Source organism: Aphelocoma coerulescens, chromosome 1A (assembly GCF_041296385.1).
Source record: "Aphelocoma coerulescens isolate FSJ_1873_10779 chromosome 1A, UR_Acoe_1.0, whole genome shotgun sequence".
NCBI classification, from domain to species: Eukaryota; Metazoa; Chordata; class Aves; order Passeriformes; family Corvidae; genus Aphelocoma; species Aphelocoma coerulescens.
In genome coordinates this window covers 11,145,099-11,164,349 of record NC_091014.1, presented here as the reverse complement: position 1 = coordinate 11,164,349, position 19,251 = coordinate 11,145,099, and the positions used below count along the sequence as shown (strand labels likewise).

General features: G+C 35.5%; 1 protein-coding gene across 7 annotated transcripts in view; it reads right to left on the bottom strand.

The window, feature by feature from the left end:
• CACNA2D1 (calcium voltage-gated channel auxiliary subunit alpha2delta 1) overlaps positions 1-19,251 on the bottom strand; it is a 368,603-nt gene that overhangs the window by 18,386 nt on the left and 330,966 nt on the right. For all 7 annotated transcript variants that reach the window (XM_069035496.1, XM_069035478.1, XM_069035526.1 and 4 more), the window contains 13 exons: positions 16,615-16,676; positions 15,010-15,086; positions 13,022-13,082; positions 11,210-11,307; positions 9,146-9,230; positions 8,870-8,932; positions 7,788-7,891; positions 6,449-6,535; positions 6,030-6,097; positions 4,667-4,705; positions 3,417-3,488; positions 2,826-2,978; positions 2,682-2,734 (listed from right to left, as the gene is read on the bottom strand). In XM_069035496.1, coding sequence (XP_068891597.1) covers positions 2,682-2,734; positions 2,826-2,978; positions 3,417-3,488; positions 4,667-4,705; positions 6,030-6,097; positions 6,449-6,535; positions 7,788-7,891; positions 8,870-8,932; positions 9,146-9,230; positions 11,210-11,307; positions 13,022-13,082; positions 15,010-15,086; positions 16,615-16,676 — 1,022 coding nt within the window. The remainder of the gene's footprint in view (positions 1-2,681; positions 2,735-2,825; positions 2,979-3,416; positions 3,489-4,666; positions 4,706-6,029; positions 6,098-6,448; positions 6,536-7,787; positions 7,892-8,869; positions 8,933-9,145; positions 9,231-11,209; positions 11,308-13,021; positions 13,083-15,009; positions 15,087-16,614; positions 16,677-19,251) is intronic.

Genomic DNA, 19,251 nt, shown 5'->3' with positions numbered 1-19,251 from the left:
TACAGGTTGACTCTGTTTTGGTTTTTTTTTCCTCACATTCTCACAGGTCTTTCGCACAAATCTTTTATTCTACTCTTCAGATTTACTATAACATGTGCCCACAACTCACATAATGGAAATGTTATCACGCCATCCATGCCCTCCTTTTATACCTCTGTGGGAGGTGGAAGAGGCATGTTGGCATTTCTCAAACACTTAAACCAACTGGAACTCCTTTTTAACACACTCAGGGAAGATGCTCCTGCTTTAGATACTTTACACTGATTAAGGTTCATGAAATTTCTGAGAAGGGGATCAACACTGGAATACTATAACTATGTTATAAAAACCATTACTGTAACAGTTGACTATTAAAATCATCTCTATTCTTGCTCTTGAGGTGGGGACTACCTTTTCTTCCCATATGCTACCAAAATACTTCAGCTTAAAGAGCTCCATTTATTAAATTTTTTTTCTTCACTGATGATGGCATTTTTTCTGATTTTATTTACTTAAAGCAAGTACCAGTTTGCCACACACACACACACACACACAGAGCCTCTTTCTCCTCTACCAGCCTGTCAAAACTGGAACTGAAACAGGTATATTCTTTGACTCCCTGCTTCTCCTTAACCTTTCTAAGTTGTATTTTCCAGTTGTCAGGTTTTAGGCTTGCTTCTACCCACAAATATGACCCAGTCTCTTCTCATCTCATTCTGTTCTAACACTTGTTCTGCAGAGAGAAGGGACTGTATAACTTCATTCAACCTCAAAGTTTTTTCTTCCTTTTCTAGAGTGATTCCTGTGTAAAGAAACTGAGTATGCCTGTCACCTTTCCCATGGAGGCATTCCCTGAAGGCATTCTGGATTCACACCCACAACTTTGTGCTTTGAATCATCAGAGGGACAGCACACAGCAATTATGGATCAGAAGAGACCTGATACTGTTCAATAGTGATACAATTTGCTGACAGAAAACAGTAATCCTTTGTAATGACTTACCACAGAATTTACAGGGAACTGAACACAAAAGGCAGCCTGGGAAAACTAAATCTCCTGACTTAAAGGAGCATGAAGGAGAAATGATACTCACTGTCTTAACTAAATGCTGATGCATCCCATATAAATTTTGAAAATGATCGCTCACACCTTTATCCTACATTTTTTGCCTGAAACACTATAGCTTTCTTTAATAACCTGTTTTTTCTTATTTCCCTGTACTTGCTTTTGCCAGGTGCCTCACTGAACCCATTTTTTGTCATCCCTTTTCACTTTGCTTGTTTAATGGCCTTCTTTGCCTGCTTCTGACCTAGATTCCATTAAAAACATGACCATAGTAAAGTACTTTAATGCTGTGCTTTCAAGTTAAACATCAAAAAAAATAAACCTCAGGTCTAAATTGAGGCCAGACCACTGAGTCTGATTTGAACACTGATAAACTGAAGTTTCTCTGTTTGAAAAGAACTAAAGTCTCTCTTCTGGATTATTGCCCGTCTTCAATTTTTGAGGTTTGCTGTTGTCCAAGAAAACCAAGATTATTGCTCTTCCTGCTAACTAAATGTAACCAACAATAAAAACCAACATACAGTCTTCACAGTGCTTCTGTGAGAAAATTACTGTAAGTTATTTCAGCTGCTACATATTTTAACTCTTAGCTTTGTAAAGCAGGTAATTTATTCCAGCTTGGTAATTATTATTATAAAAAAAACCCAAAAAAACCCCAAAAAAACCCCAAGCAGCTTTAGAAAAAGGACCAGTCTCCAAGGGTGCAATTCACACCATTGCAAAAGTACCACATCGATCCCAATTACCTATCCCAATGTGGTGTTGAGGGAAGCAGCTGATATGGGTGTCAGTCTACATGGCTCTGAAACAGATAAAATACCCCACCTGAGAACTGTGTCAGCTCTGGAGTTCTCAGCACAGAAAAACATGGACCTGTCTCCTAGGAGACCTTTCAGTACTTAAAGGGGCCTCTTAAGAAAGATGAGGACAAACTTTATAGCAGGGCCTGTTCCAATAGAACAGGAGGCAGTAGTTTTAAACTAAAAGAGGGCAGATTCAGACTAGATACAAGGAAGATATTTTTTACAATGAGGATGGTGAAACACTGGCACAGGTTGCCCAGAGAGCTGGAGATGCCTCATCTCTGAGAACACTCAAGGTCAGGTGGGACAGGGCTCTGAGCAGCCTCATCTAGTTGAGGATGTGCCCGCTCATCGTAGGGGAAGTTGGAATGGATGACCTTTAAAGATCCCTTCCAACCCAAATGATTTTATGATTCATGTGTTTTGTAAAATGATTCACTGAAAAGCAAACACAATTTTCTGAAGACTTCTTGCTAGAAAAAGGCAAAGACGATATTCTGAAATAGGGAACCAAGTGATCAATAACTTGAAATGTGGTAATTTAGACTTCACAACTGCCCATCATACTCAGACCATTAATCCAAACTCTGCTTCCTGAAGCTGATTTTGTAGTCAGAACACACAATCACAAAACCTGGAAAGAGAGCTTTGAACCAAACTGTTGACAAAACAGTCATGTTTGGAGATACACTTAAGAATTTTCATTATGAGAAACTGCAGAAACAAAGGGTCCAGAGCACTTTTACGGAGGAAAAAACCCGAAGCCAAATAGAGTTTCAATCCACTGAATAATTATAGTTTAGACATAGAGATTTCCTACACACTTGTACTTACCAGGCTGCTGCTGAAGCCCACCATCCAAGTTGCAAAATATCTGTTATTGTAGGCTGGGAAAAAAAACCAAAAGAGATTATTTTATTTGTATAAACGCCTGCAGAGTTTAATGAAATGTCAGCCACTGCACATGGGACTACTGACCACATAAGCAGAACGAAGTCCAGCTCCTTGCTTTGGTTCTTCTTCGGGATCACAGACTGACTGATAGTCATATGACTTGTTAAAGGCATACAGGGACATGTTAATCAGGTTTCGCATCAGGCCAGGATCAATTTCACCAAAGAATCTTCCAATCTGAGAGGGGACAATACAGAGAGATAAGGTAAAACATTTCCAAGTATTTTTTCTCGTAACAAAGTGCACAGTTCTAAATTCCCCAATTAGACAATAACTGTTAAATGCAGTATCAATGAGACCCTGCCAGCAAGAAGAGCAAGAGAATATGAGAAAGAAGGTGTGTGGATAACATACTACTTGTCCTCACCATCTTAAGTCCATCGGCAGCCTACCAGCCTAATCGCAAAGCACAAAGAATGCAACTTGGCAGAAGTTTGGCATCTTCATCTGTAAAGAAAACTGTAAAAAAGACTAACAAATCCCCTAGAATTTCTGATCCAGCAATATTTTTGTGATTGAGAAATGTTATCTTTAGGTTGAGAGTGAAATGATTTTTTTTCTCTTAGAACTTCTTCCTGTTGGTTTTCATGTTCCGTTCATAAAGAATATACGTACCTGCTGTGTATATTCATCTCGGTTGGACATCAGAAGAAATCCACCATCATCAAGGATAACACAGTCCACATGCTATTGTAAGAAAGTGAAATATGTTTTACAGGAAAGATTTGTCAATAGAACACACTGTAAGAAACTACTTCTTTTCCAAGACATCAGAAGTATCTTCAAATCACAAACCCATAGCCAAGGGCCAATTTTAAGTTACACTAATTAGCATTATCAGTATAATAAGAGTTTGAACAGATCAAAGGCTTATTTGTGGCTTAATTTCATAAAAGTTGTTTTGCAAATTCTTATTTGCTCAATACTTTTTTAGTTCCAAGAGTACTATATCCTTATTAAATCTGATTATAATTGGAACTCAGTTCATAATAAGGGGCTACAACTTCTCATGCTCTTCAGCCATGCTTAAAGTCCTTTTCCATTTGCAGATTTCAATGGTAAAAATCTTAAGGGCAGGCTCCCTGCTAGCTAGGCAATTATTTTCACTTGCCAAGGGCTGTAGTGGGATTATTCCAGGTGTCAGGTGCAGGAATGGGAAACCCACTAGTTCCATATGCTTTGCACTTCGTAAAAGGTCCTTGCAGACAGAGACTGAAGAGATAGCAGTGAGATAAAATAGATAACCTCCCACAGTACCCTTGCTGCTGCAATTCTTGCATTTAATGATCTTCACATTCCTCAAAAAAACTCAGAAGACCTGAGCAGAGGAAAGTTTTTAAGCACATAGCAGAACCTGATATGGTGACAGTCCCAGGATCTGTGCTCTCCGGAGTGCCAGCAGTTATGGGGTGGCCTAATCCTGAATGTGCTGGGAACCAATGACTGTGGAAAGGCATATAATGGACTATGGTGCTTCTACGTTTGCATTTACCCTTCTCTGAGGTACTCTTTCTTTTTTAGAATTTTAAAAATTATTCTCTTTTCTCAGGATTTGTCTCTTGTTTTGAAAATTAGTCATATTTTTATCACATTTTTCTTCACATCATTCTCTATTGCTTTTCTTGTATTTTTTCTTTACACTTGTTCTCATAACTTCATCAGCATAACCACTTCACCTGATTTTTATGCCCTCTTTTTCCCTTCCCCTCCTAACCTTCATATTTCTCAAGACACAAACAACTAAGCCCTGTTTTCTGTAACATTAACACTCAGTAATAGTAATAGAATCTGTTTAAGATAGATCTAGAGAGAATGAATGAATTTTCATACTCTGTCAGATATTGATAAGCTGAATATATTCTTACCATGCTATTTTTTTCACAGCCACAGATTTCACTGTTGCACTAAAAAAGAGAAGTATGGTAATCGTCATAAAAATGTTACAAAATAAACTGTATTGTGCAGTTATATTCATCATTCAAGACAAGAACAAGTGATTCTATTTTCAATATCTGTTTATAAATTTAAATTAATTTTGAGTGTGTGTCATTTATCACAAATATCTCTCTGATCAACCTGTATTCAGTAATCACCAGTAGGACCATCTTGACAGACTTTACCAAAGACTCTGATACAGCTCCCTTTACAAGTATGTTCAATATAGATAAATACTTTGGAGGACTGGTCAGAATGTCAGTGTTGTAAACATAAAGTAAAACAGAAAGAATAGGAGCGTTTCCATGTGTTTGGGGTTTGGAGGGAAAGCCTTCAAAAGTCTCTTTTTGACCATGAAAAGCTTTACCAGTCTCAAAGCATGGGGATCCTATGTGATAAAGAAAGCCCATCAACCCAGCTAGCTTTCATGGCTTTGATTCCAATATGTTTTTCTCATGCTCTTGCAACATGTGTACACACACACACATAACTGTCCTTGCATTACATCCTGAGCAAAACAACTACCAGGTAATGCTGGAGTCATCAGCATTCTGTCTAAAATATTCATCCTACTTTCCATTTTTCACTTATGTATTTTGTCCTTAACTCTTCTGACACTTAGGCTATGGATTTGCCTACCCATTGATCTACAGCTCCAATATCTAAATCAGCCAGACTCTGTTATTGATTCCCTAAACATACAACCAACCAAGCAATATTGCCTCATCCAGTAAGAAGCTTATGTTCTATAAGTTTCTTAATGTTGTGCCTTCCCCAATTCACTATCAATTCCATGTTTTCCCTTTCATTTAACCTTTCCTCCTTCCCATTTACACCTAAGATGTTAACCCATGACAGATGTATTACACATTAGGTGTATGGAATGAGATGGTTAAGCACCTATTTCATTAAGTTCTGCTAAAATGCTGTTATGTTGGTTGCAATATAAATCTTTACTGTTCATACTTACCCATCCTTGATATTAAATAAAAACAGGTTCACCAGTTCTTTTGCAGATTTTATTCACTGCTAGAGCATAGTCTTACTACTAGCTAGAATATGTCATTTTTCTTTGTCTTTATCCATGTTTTATAATTATGAAAGCAAGACACGTACAAAATACAGCCTATTTCAACATAGATTTATTTTGTGCATTTGGATGATTTAAATACCACAACTACTTGGCAACTATGCATCAGTGTGACTCTGGCACAAAGAGACAGTAAACCTATTTGCATCTGAAGCTTTGAGAAACGCAAATAAAGTTCAAAACAGACTTGGTCAATTGCTTACCAGGCTCTTGATTGTGGTTTTTGTGAAATTTTCCATCCAGCTGGTTGCATCAATTTTTATTCCAACAACTAACAAGAAATACATGAAAGCCTTTTTTAGTAAAATGAAGGAAAAAAAAAAAAGGTAACTATATAATCCTAAAAAAGGGGGAAAATATAACGACATCTAAATCATTGAACTAGAGAAGAATAAAATATGATTTTTTTCAGTTTTCTGATCACCATTGTTCATGAGACTAATAAATTAAACACTCTTGACTCAAATGCAAACAGATTTCCACTAGCAAGATTAAAACTGTCTCAGAGAAAATAATATTGTAAAGTGAAGTTCCTTTGAAATCTCAATTAAATTTCCAATTAACTGTGGAGCAACAGCCAAATAACTAAACTATTTCGAGTTTCAGCACCACTCTATCTTACCTGCTGGCTTCAGAAGCTTCCCATCAATTTCTATTTCCACAGCCTTGCTTACCATAATACCTGATTCATAGCTATTGGCACCGCTTTCTGACAGTATAGAAGAGTAAAAAAAGCAAACAAAAAAAGAAGTTAGGGTAACATAAAAGCCTCTTCCTCTGAAACTTAAGTTAATTATTATTAAAAATACCAGAATAATTAAAGAAAATCATTGTCCAAAAGCACTGACCCAGCTGTAGTACAGATTTATCACCTGTAATAGCTCAGATCACTAACACTGGCATGACTAAGGAATATTTGTGTTTACTTTTCTTCTTTTTGTACCCCATTTAACTGCTTCATAAAGTTACTGTAGCTTTTTCTTCTGCAAACAGAGCCATGAATACCTTTACACATGTGAGCAGCTCTGTTAAAACCAGTATCAGAGCCAAAGATTTTATCCTGATGTTGTCTGTGTATTTTTCAATGCAGGGTATATGACTCCACTCACTGACACACAGTTTCTGCTCTGACAGACCTCAAACTGTTTTCAACACTGCTTAGTATGAAAAGGAAAGTTAAAAATACATTCCCTGGAGCTGTTTGAGGAGCAAAAAACCCTTCAGGGAATTTTTTTAATTGTTGTCTTTATATTTTCCTGAGAAAAAAAATGCAATAAATACTTATGAAATTACAGCAATAAAAGATCCTATATGTTTAAGAGAGGAGTACATCATTTGAGGTAGCACCTGCTTTTAGACAAACTTGAGAAGGTTAATGTTGCTCACATCAATAATGAACACTTGCTCTTGTGCTTATATAGATTTTAAATGTCACAATATCTCAGACCAACTGGTGAGTAAGTGCAATTGTAAGTAGAATTCAAAAGCAAAGTTTAAACTAATTAGTGGTACAGTGGATGGAGTTATGGACTCTGGACCATTATGCCTGGTTCCCCAAGTCAGTGCTGGGGGTGCTGAGTCAGTATACAGAACTCAGTTCTATTAAGACTTTCCATAGTGTTATTTTCTATGAGTGCAATTTTATTTCATGTCCTGTTAAAATAATTCTGCCAAAGTATCTCTGTAAAACAGGGTTTCAATGTACTGAATGAACACCAGTACTCTGTATGTTTTCACTTAGGTTAATTCTGAACACACAGGGCCACCAGTGTAGTTGACAAATGATGAAGACCTTGTTTAGTGCCTCTTATCTTTTCCTTAATGATGGATATTATCCCAAGACTTCTTTCCTTATGAAGTGGCACGTTCGCATTTTTTTTTCAGTGACCTCATCTGGTATGGGAAACTTCCACTTACATTGAGCTAGCTAGCTCTGACTTTTCCAAACAGTGATGACTTACTGTTGTAGTATGGGGCTGTGAAAATATAGTTGTCATTATCTAAACTCCTCTTATAGAAGCTGACTTCATAAGTTTCAGCATTTTCCAACCAATCTTCTCCTGCCCTAAATAAAAAAAAATAGGCATCAAAAAAAGACAGTTCAGAGTCTCATTAAAGCTGCACTGCAGGTTGTTTTCTTTTAGTGTTTCAGAGTAGGGAAAAATGTGAGAATCATTCTTATAGTCCTCAGGCTCTGTCAGCTTTCACTGCATAAAAGACAGGTGTAATCATTAGAAAAACCCAAAACAAACAAACTTTGGGGAAAAAAAAAGAAAATTATATTCTTGGAATAAGACAAATTTAGACTCATGTTGAGCCAAATACAACTGCAACACACTTACAACAAAATCTAAATGAACCTTTACAGCACATGCTATGATTTGAGCTTAATCCTAAAATATTTAATATCATTAATAATCCCAAAATAGGAAAGAAACTAACTTGGGGAGTAAAATTCATTGCCATTTTCACATTTTAGGGAAACAGAATAACCTAAGGAAATAGATAAATTTGCTATTTACCAGTAGATCTGTACTGGTGCCCTCACTATTCCCAGTCACTCGTGGGGGTGTCTAGTTTATTGTATGTCCAATTTCACATTCCCTTTTTGTCCTCTGATAATGATACAGTTTTCTCTCTTGAAGTCCCTGGACCACTTGGTCTGAGCTTAGTCTAAAAAAAAAAATAAATCACCTACCACTTTCCTGTATTTGGAGCCTGCCAAACAACTGAATGCTTGGGAGTAACTAGGAATTAGCATGGCCCCACTGCTACTAAAAAGGCATTGCTTTCACTTCTACTCTGTGCTGATTAGAAACCTGGATTACAAGGGCCTGTCACAAAAATAATGTAACAGATGAGTTTCAAGGAATGACACAGGTAAAATCTAAGAAAAACAAGACATTCCAATTAATTTCATAGCTATCATTACAGATTAGACTCTAGGAGACAGTATTTTTTCATTCAATAAAGGCACTATTTAATATTCTGCCCTTTCAGAATTCAATATTATCATATTATGCTATTTTGTAGTAATTCTTACCTTTTGGGGAACACTCTAGTAATTCCACCATCTGTAACAACAAATTGTGCAACAACTCCATCACTGTAAACAAAAATAAGATTTAAAATGAAAACTGACTGAAATTCTCACAATTTCCTGTGTCAAGGGCTGCCATAAAAGTGTATAACTATGAAAAAATACCTATTCTGTGTAACATTAACTGCATATCTGTATATACACAGAGATGTATAAGATTTTGTTTTCAAACTCTGAAATGTATAAAAAAAAATCACAGTCAATAAAAAGCATACTTACAGAGACAGTTTACTCCAATAATTTTGGGCAAGTTCATTTGTAAATCCTGCATCCAGCAAAACTCTAATGACCATATCAGTATTACCTATCAAAAGAGTTAAAAGGTATGTCATCTGAAACAATATGAGATGGCTTTTCAATAAAAGCCTAAAATGAAATTCTGAGCATTATCAAGATGCTCCAGCCACAAAAACTGGGCTGTTTATATCAGACATTCTGCCTAACTTCAGACCATTTCAAGTACTTAGAGTTAAATAGATGTTCTCATACTACTGAGTTCACTAATACGTTTTCTTCATTGTGTTCTACAAACCTATCTTTGTGTCACAGGAATAAGGAAGGTGATAAGGGCACGGGTCCCAGTTTGCAAAGCCCCTAAATCTGGAAATTAACCTATTTTTAAAGCATGTCTTCATTAAAACAATTTTTATCTCAGTTGGTGCAAGGAAATAACACAATTCCTAATGATACTTTTACACGCTACAAAATGGAGATAATTAAACTACATAATAAATATATTTAGATGAATTAAGTCTCAGCCTCTCAAATAAAACATTTGTCACATGAAAATGCATACAGGGAAATAAATTAATTTTGAATCAGTAGCTTATACAGAGATGTCATGCTTAAATTTCTTTGAAAAGATGGTTTGAAGTCAGTGCTTCTCAACCATCTTCTTCGATAGCACTTTAGAAGAGATACTGCAGATTATTTCATCATGGGGATTTTATTTGGTATTCCTTTTGAAAGTCATTTTTAACTGAGATAATTTCTACAGCCACTCAGTCCTTTAGTTAACACTGATTACTTATTAAGGAGACTATTTTTAAAGTAACTTAATTATTAGAAAAAAAGAAGGAGAAAAAAAATGTGCTGCATATTCCAAAATGAAATACAGTAGTAGGTAGATAGCATTTTGTAATAATTACTTACTAAGCACTAGTGTATGCTATAATATCACTAAATGTGTCCTCAATATTTGCTTATAGTGAATATTACACAAGAATTTAAATATTTTATTAAATTTTACTAAATTAACACTAATTGCTCTGATCACTGGAGGTGAATGCTTTCATTTCCTAGACTGTGTCAAGGGAATCAAACAAAATTTCAGTCAGTCAGCAATGTGCCAATGAACAAGATCACTGTATTAAAAGAACACCAAACACCCACACATGCACACAAAAACAGCATTTTGTGAGAAGACATCATATCTAAGTGGACATTCCTTCAGTTACAAGGTCTAGCAGAGAGATTCTTTCTGAATTGATCAGTTATCCCTGACAACAACATGTCAAAAGGACTTGAGGAAAGCAAGACAAAAAAAAAAAAAGTTATTCCAAGTGTTTATAAACTAATAACGCTAAACAGATGTGTATGTACCAAACCAAATCCAAACATTGAATTTTTCATGAGAACAAGGTTTTAACACATTAGTAATGGCAATAACTCTTCATTTATTCTAAAGAGAGGTTAAGGCCCAATCTCAAAACATGAATTAATCCCTTCGCAAAGCCCAGTGCTCACCACTGCAGCATTTACATGGATCTGTGGTCTTGAGCTATTCAAGCCCAAGTGAGATCTCTTCAACCAATTTGTGAATGAGCAAAAGAACTTCGTTATATTTTATTCTGGTTATTGGTTATTTCAGCCCTGGACTTCTTTTCCTTACTTATTTTGGAATAAAATGATAAGAAAGCAGGTTGAAGATTTCATTATAAGATTCTGAGTCTGTTTGAGACTTACTTTGGCTGATATGCTTAAGCGAAAAACAAATTCAAAATATTTGGAACATATTAAAATGAACCTGTAGTTATCTGATGCTTGAGAAAAATTCTGAGAGAAATTACAGAAAACACTGGATGCATAAGACCCTGCAATCTTTCTTAAATAAAGCCAGAAACTTGCAAACTAATTTTACACTCTCTACCTTGGACAGAAAATCCTGACACTTAGATACATTTCTACTAAAAAAACAAACCCAGAAAAATTGACCATGAACTCTCATTCATGAGAAAGTATTTTCCTAAGGAAAAAATTCAGTTAGCTGAGAAGTGTACTTACATGATGAACTGCTTGGAGTATGTCTGTCAATAAATTCATTGAAATTTAATAGAAATTCAGTGTTGTTCTCTGATTTCTTTACATCGTTACAGTAGTCTCTGAAAAACAAAAAAACATCAGTCTTATGCTTTTTTTCTTGTGCTACTAAAGCAGACAATTTTAAAGTCCAAGCAGGCTTGCACAACTATTATGAAGTATCTGGTATTACTGTGTCAATTGACTGCCATCATCAATATTGAATGATGCCCATATCAATTATTTCAGACATATGCAGGAAATAAGGTGTTCAAGTGCCTGCCTAAAAATTTGTTAAGATTTGGATTGTAAGAAAACTACATTTATGAAATAGGGCATAGATTTGCAGAAAAAAACCTGAGGACTAGCATAGGCTGTAGTATTAGGAGATCATGTCTGTACACAAAATATATACCCAATTTAAATTGCTCCTGGGTTAAACTGTACTGGAAAGTAGTACCTGGACTGCTGGTGAAACATAGTCACTCCATGCTCAACTAAGGCCAGATTTACAGGTTAAGGTCCTCTCCTCTGAGAAGTTTTAGATGCAATTTTAACAGGGTACAAACCACATTAACTTATAAACACTCCTTGTTTTGACATATGCAAAACAGATAAACAGTAAACTCCTGTCCCTTATATAATGTAATAAAGCAATATATCATTGGCCAATTCACTGAATGCAGGCAAGCAAAATAAAAGTCACTGGGCATTTTGGAGGCAAACGTTATATGATGAATGGCATTAAACAACTTTAATTAAAATGTAGAGAGTGTTTAGCAGTAAAGCACGGGGCTCTCCTTTTTAAATGAGCTTTTATACTAAATTAATTTTACAAACAAAAGAAGTCTGTTCAAGTATATCATAGGACTGAGATATCTTATTACCATTTATTTACCTTACCATAATCCAGAAAGACTACAGGCAGAATTTACCTTCCTATATCAATATTCACATTTAAACAGAGTTACATATAAAACAAACTTTGTTAATGTAGGATAGTAGGGACTTGCTGGAAACTGTTAATTGGTACAACTGATTCTCAATAACTTCAGTCTTTCAGAAAAATTAAATTAAACAGTTAACCTGGGATACCTTCTAAGATAGAAGACATTACATAAATCAATCTAGCCATTGAAATCAACCTATTAATTGAAATTTAAAAGTATACTGAAATTTACCAGAAAAAAAAAGTTTGCAACAATTCTCAACTGATCTTAACTGTACAGCATTTCCTTTATTCATCATAACTTTCTTTTAGAGCAACTTAATTTTTAGGAACTGTTTATCATACCAGGTTTCCCTTGTGAACATAATTTTAAAATGGAAATAAGAACTGCACAATTTCACATAAAAAAACCTCAGGGAACTAATGAAATTAATCAATTTTCAATGACTTAATTTTTGTTCTCAATTAATTGAAAATTAACTCATACTTAAGTGATAGAGAGCTTTGAAACCCTTTGTCTTGAAGTTGGGAAACATGTTGTGGTAAGTATTATGAAACCTATTTCAAAAATAGTTGTAAAATCTGAAAAGTCAGAACCACAAGAATTGCACAGATGTGAATAAGTTTTCCATTAAAATATCAATATCAGTTTTTACAGCTCTCTTTGATTAATACGAATAGAAATCAGAGCCTGAAGACCCTATTTACATTCCATCATGAAAAATAATTGATAATTTTTTTAACAAATGAAGCTTTATTGGTCAGTTCTGTATGTTCCATGTGCCATTAATCAGATTAGATAGCTATTTAGTGCTGAAATAACACTTATTAGTGGGAAATCAACCAACCTTGGTGCTAAAAACGTATAGCCAGCTTCATCAAAATGATCAAGCTTCAGTGATTCTGAAACTACAAAGATGAAGAGTAAACACCAAGTAAGTAAACTGGAATTTTTGCCATTGTTTCTCTTCTCAAACTATTTGGCTATCTTTTGCATGCATCCATGAGTTTAGAAAGAAATGTTATTTTTAGACACTCTTCCACTAATAAATTCTATGCTTCTCAGTATTTCACAACACAGGAAGAAATTACTTGATTATTATATATGACATACAACTGGCAACAGTAAGATAATATCTAAAAATTTATTTTAAGAAGGCATTTAATTAGCATGACAACATGAAAACATATGAGGTGTTTTCACTAAACTCCGATACAAATAAATATTTGGGACACTGAGTTGTTAGAACATGAAGAAAAATAGTCCTAATATCTTCTGCAATAAAGTTTAAAAAACTCAATCATATCAGCATCACTGTAAATCCTACTAAAAAAAATGGCTTTAATAGCTGATTTCACTGAACACTGATAGGAACAGATGAAGAAGGATTAGATATTAGCAACATATTGAAATGTGCATGAAAACAGAAAAATACTTCACTTTTGTTTTTTCCCCTTTCTATTGCTATGGTTCCCAATGATCATGAAGAAAATCCTGAGATGAGGAATACAGAGGAGAATATCCAGTAGGAATAGAAATATAAGTGAAAAATAGCAACTGTAGTAAACAGAAGGAAATTGAGCAACAAGAATATACTTGCCCTCTTTGGATGCCACTATCCATCAGAAAGAGAAAGCAGGGAAACAGAAAAAAACAGGGTAAAGCACAAGGGGTCACAAACCAATATTTTATTCAAACAGCCCCTTGAATAAAAATATTGTACATAGATAGATCAAAGGTTCAATTTACATACAGCTGTAGTCTGGAAAGAAAAAAGACAAACGTCCTTGAAGACTGAAAAATAGGTCCTTCTCAGTTATTTCTCAGTACCTTCTATATACTGTGGCTATTTCAAGGGTCTGTTTTGCAGGTTATATTTATAAAAGTGCAAAACCAGATGATCTAATCCGTCAAAAGAATCATACTCCCTGCTTAAAATTTTAATTTTAAATTACTTGCTTAAGTACTTGGAAAAAGTTAAAAAATAAATCATTGATTACTAAAAGTTGCTAAATTCTACTTCTTCTACTTCATATGTGGGAGCAGTGGTAGAGGAGAGTGTTGTAGAGCTAACCAAGTTCTCTAAACTAACAGTACCTACACCTGAGGTTTTTTGTGTTTTTCTAACTTTCTATTTAACTACACACTTGTTCTAAATTTATCATAACACCTGGATATAGTTAAAAGTCTGTGTTTGGTTCTATTTTGTGTACTACCTAGACTACAGTTAAGCTCCACATAAGAAACAAAAGACCTTTGAATAATGACAAGTATAATTTCCCATTATCACTTCAGAATCTATAAATGGCTTGAAATTAGTCTGATGTAAAAATACAATGCAAACATTCACTAAAACTACTTGTAAAATGCAAAATAAAAGCCTAACTGCAACCCAAACCAAACAGGGTTTTCACATGTTCTATCCCTACATGCAGCTAAATTGTTTGCTAAATATTATCCTGTAACTAAAATACAAAAAAAAAAGCTTTACTCTTATAGTCTATATCACTACATTTTGCTAATAGAATGGAAAAAATAGTATCCAGACCCTTAAAATGACAGCAACAGAGGATACACAAAGCAATGATTCTACAGGCACAGAGCAAGGGGTAGGGATTGTCACTGGAACTGGGGTACCTGCACATATTCTATTTTTATAGAATATTTCTTTCACCTTGGATGTTACAGGGGGTTAGAATCATTGCTGAAGATTTTGGGTACATCGTGATAACACCAGTGAATTCCACAAAATTTATGGATTTCAAACATAGTTTTTTAAGTGAATCTGAGACTTGGCAATACCAGACAAAACCAGGGAACCTTTACAGTACTTACATTTGGCTTGAGTTATAGGTTCATCTATTTTGGCTTTAATATAATAAAAGCTGTATGATGGTAACACCAATGCCAAACTGCAACAGAAATGAGACAAGTAAAGCAATTATGTTTTTTGCAGCAGTTTTCCAGTTTCAGCTTCTTTGTATTTTGAAAGTAATTAAGTTTGGAATTTGGATTGTCACGAGATGAGACAGCCACACAGTGATATACCACCCTCACACTTTGTAATAGACACAGGTCCATTTATGCCAGTCCTGATGGTCCCCGTGTTTATTTTGATTCTTATTTACACTTTTAAGCATAAATGCACTTTTTAGCAGATAAGCAAGGAATTTCCAAATAACTGCAAATAAAAAATCCCATGATTTTTGTATCTTCCTCTGACACATTTAGCATCCTAATGTAAGATGTCACGGTGATCAGTGACTGCCAAAATATCACTTAGTACTGAGCTGATCATGCAGTCACCACTAACAACTATTGAACATAATTGTGTAATAATATTTTAAGATTTGCAGAGAATTCTCAACATGTTTTCTTTTATATTATACTTTTTTTGGTTCAAAATATGTAGGAATTCTTTTTGCAGCTGAATTCTACACATATGTAGAAGAGTTCAGTTTTAAAAATGTATATAAAGGGCAGGAGGTATGAGTAATCATTAAATAGGTATCATCATCTTCCAAGTTGCATCCTTAATTTTTGCACTTGGATTTCACCCATGTAGAACTGCAACAGTTTCTAATGAAGAGCTACAGAAATTAACATTAAAATTATTGTACAGTTGAGCCATAAATGAGCTGACCTTTAATGACACATTTGCCATTTATACAGAATATAAGTGAGATTGCTGAATATTTAGCAATAGCCTTGTACCAATTCTCCTCCTGGGAAATCAGTGGCAGTTTACCTGTCATTAACAGCTACTGCTAGCAGAAATTGCTAATTAAAATCTATAATTTTATATTTAATAGGTTTTCTGCAAGGAGACTTGGAGGATTTATTGCTGTATCTCTTGCCAGAAAGCTCAGGAAGAATTAAGAAGTCATGTAAACGAAATGTATTTCTCTAGTGCTTGCTAGATGGCAGTCTGATAAAAACTTCCTTTTTTTACAGAGTACAGAGGCAGTACAAGAGAAAAATGAGATGGTGAATAGAATATCCTAGGTCTGTGTTCTGTTGTTAAAACCAATTTGTTTGGTTTTACACTCAAACTAATGTTCGCATTCTCAGTGACTGTACACCTGTGAAGAGGGCGACAGAAAATGGGATCCAGCTTGGCTGAGGACTACTGTAATTCACCATAACAGAAACTGCATTTTGGTCAAAATTGGACTCAGTATTAGTACCATGTAGTTTTAAAGTAGAGTAGTTTAACTTTCCTGAGACTTGGAAAACCTTAACTTTTTTTGAGTAATGTTAAGGAATGTTTCTACATTCCTTCTAATGTTACAAACCTGTGTGCTTAAATGAATTTGATATAATATACACACCAGTGTCTCCCTAGCTAGCATAGAAAGTGTAATGCTAAAACTATTAACCAAAATTAACCAAAAGGACATTTAAATAAACAAAGGAAGGGAATGAACAGAAATGAGTTACCTGTAATCAGTGCCATTCACAGCAGTCCATGTATACGTTCTGTTTCCTTTATCAATATACCTCTACAAAGAGATATTGGTGAAAAATTAAATTATTAAACTCTGGAGCTTAAACAATTGTGACCTTTCTTTGAGAAATACAGTGTAAAACCAAGTACAAGTCTGTTGGATTTTTATTTATTATTTTGCTAAAATCCTGGGTTGAGATACAAATCCTTTCCTTAAATATTTTCAAAATTTACATTTTGCAAAAGAATCAACCACATATTCTTTATTGAATATTAGCAAAATGTAAATTTAAAGAGAACCAGACAAACCTGACCAATAATTTTCACTTTAAAATTTATTAGCTAGACCTATGCAAACCTTTGTCTATGTGATTTAAATTTGCTAAAAACATTTTCTCTTTCATGGATCATTTTGCAGTTTAAGCTATGAAAAGATAAAAAAACAAAAAACCCTCAGTTACAAAAAGGCTTTGTAGGTACGTCTTTAAAAACAAAAACAACCAAAGCTTTTCCTTTCAGACCTCAGCACCACTGGCTTAATGCATTTAAATTTGAATCATAAGTACATGCACAGCCTGGTAATCCTGATTGTATAGACACCCCCTGCTAAACTTAACACATGTTTCTAATCTCATTAAGGGGGTCTTGAATTTAGGAAAAAAAATAACATTGAAATAAATGTTTATTTTTAAATAACTTAATACACTAGGATAATCTTTACCATTCATTTTCTTGTGGTATGAAAAATAGTGTGATAGGCACAGTCCCACAGCTCCCCATAGATTTAATCATGAATCCACCTGGCTGACATCACTTTACTCAGTTATGCCAGCTGCAACATATTACTATTTTACAATCGAATTTTTGTACATGTGCCAGCAATGAAGACTGTACAGCTGTTGCACTGCAACATTACAAACATTGGTGAAAGGTACCACTAAAGGTACCAATAGAGGTAGATTTCTAGGTTCTTTCTTTCTCTATGGTAAAAGGATAGTGAGAAAATGACTGCAGCTGTGGAAAAGAGGTGACTTGTATGACATTTATAAACTGAAACCTCACTACCTGGCTGCTGCTTTTCAGTACAGCATGACAGTATAAATAATTTAATAGTAATTTTTGAAAGAAAATGAAGAAAAAGATAAAAGAAAACCAGGAAGAAGACGCATATAACAGTGTCTAGTACCCTGATATGTTTTATATTTAAGGTAAAAAGGTGGTCGACGAGATTCCTTCCCAAGCCTATTTATATTTAATGTGTACTTTGGGTTAAAATTAGCCACTTGAACATAGTGCTGGCAGTCCCTCCAATCAGGCACAGTGACACCCTGTACCTCCACAAAAGAAAAACAGTGCCCAAGGGGAGAGGGGAAGGAAGAGAAGAACTGGGCTGTAATTAAATCCTGTTGCCTCCAGCATTTTGAGAATGCTTGAAAGCAAACTGGCTGAAAGCTCCCTTCAAAGATAACACAGCAGATAACACGTCCTCACACCTCAGCTCCCCTTTACCTTTGCCTATTTCCTTAGTGGGCGGTCTGAGACCATCTCATCCCCAGCTGATCACTGCCAAAGAACTCACACATGCTATTGCAGCTTTTGTGACCCTTCAGTTTTCACTACTGCCCACCCTGGCTGCCACATGTGGCAATGCTTTTGTTCCTATGGCATCTTCTCTGTTACTTGGAAAGCCCCTGAGGACTTGGGAGACTCCAGCACACCCCACCCACATTTGCTACAAGTCCAGTCTCTATGCTGTAGTATGAAGTCATCTCCCAAGACACTGCTGGGGCCAGCTGCAACACAAAAGCAAAGCAATGCAAACTTAAACCAAAAAGCAAAACAAAAAGAACATAAATTTTGAGCCCGAAGACTGCAACTGTCAGTTCAGAGCAACCGACCACATCAGCCCTTTTTATAAGAAAATATATGAAGCTATCAAGTGCTAAGTGATGCACGGTTCATGCATGGCCCGTGGTTTAAAGCAGCTTTATTCTGGTTCTAGCAGCCTGGAGCTGGGAGGGTGCAATAGCTTGAAGCAGTCATCATAGCCAGCCAGCTGTGGCTGCTCCTTTCTTCTCTCAGAGTGGTCTGGAGAGAGGAAGAAATCTTGGGCCATGGTGCAAGGGAAGGTGAGGATAATTAATTTCATTGGCATTGAAACATCTGGGATCAAAGGCTTGGGATATTTTATTCCAACACAGATTGTGGTCTGGGCCACGTGTAACTGGCACATTCTCATGCACCCAGGGATGTTACATTCCTCCCTCCTGCCCGGATACTGTAAATGACTTCAGCACTTGCAATACTTCCCTCCCTCCCTCTTTGGGCAAAGAGTTGCAGGACCAACTGTTTCAGGTCTTTCGTAGCACAGAGCCTGAGAAATGTATGAACAGCCTGAAATCTCTTCAACTGGTTTGCCATTAATGCAATATCTTGTACAACCCTAATCGTGTTATTGTATTTTTGCCACCTTCTAACCCTCCCTCTTCTAACCACCTGCACAGAGCCTTTTTCACCCAGAGACCTGGAAAGGCACTCCTTAAACAAAACAACATAAATCTGAAAATGTCCCAGCATGGAGTCTCTCCCTTCAGTAGCAGTTTATTCTCAACACAGATGCCAGCAGGGCT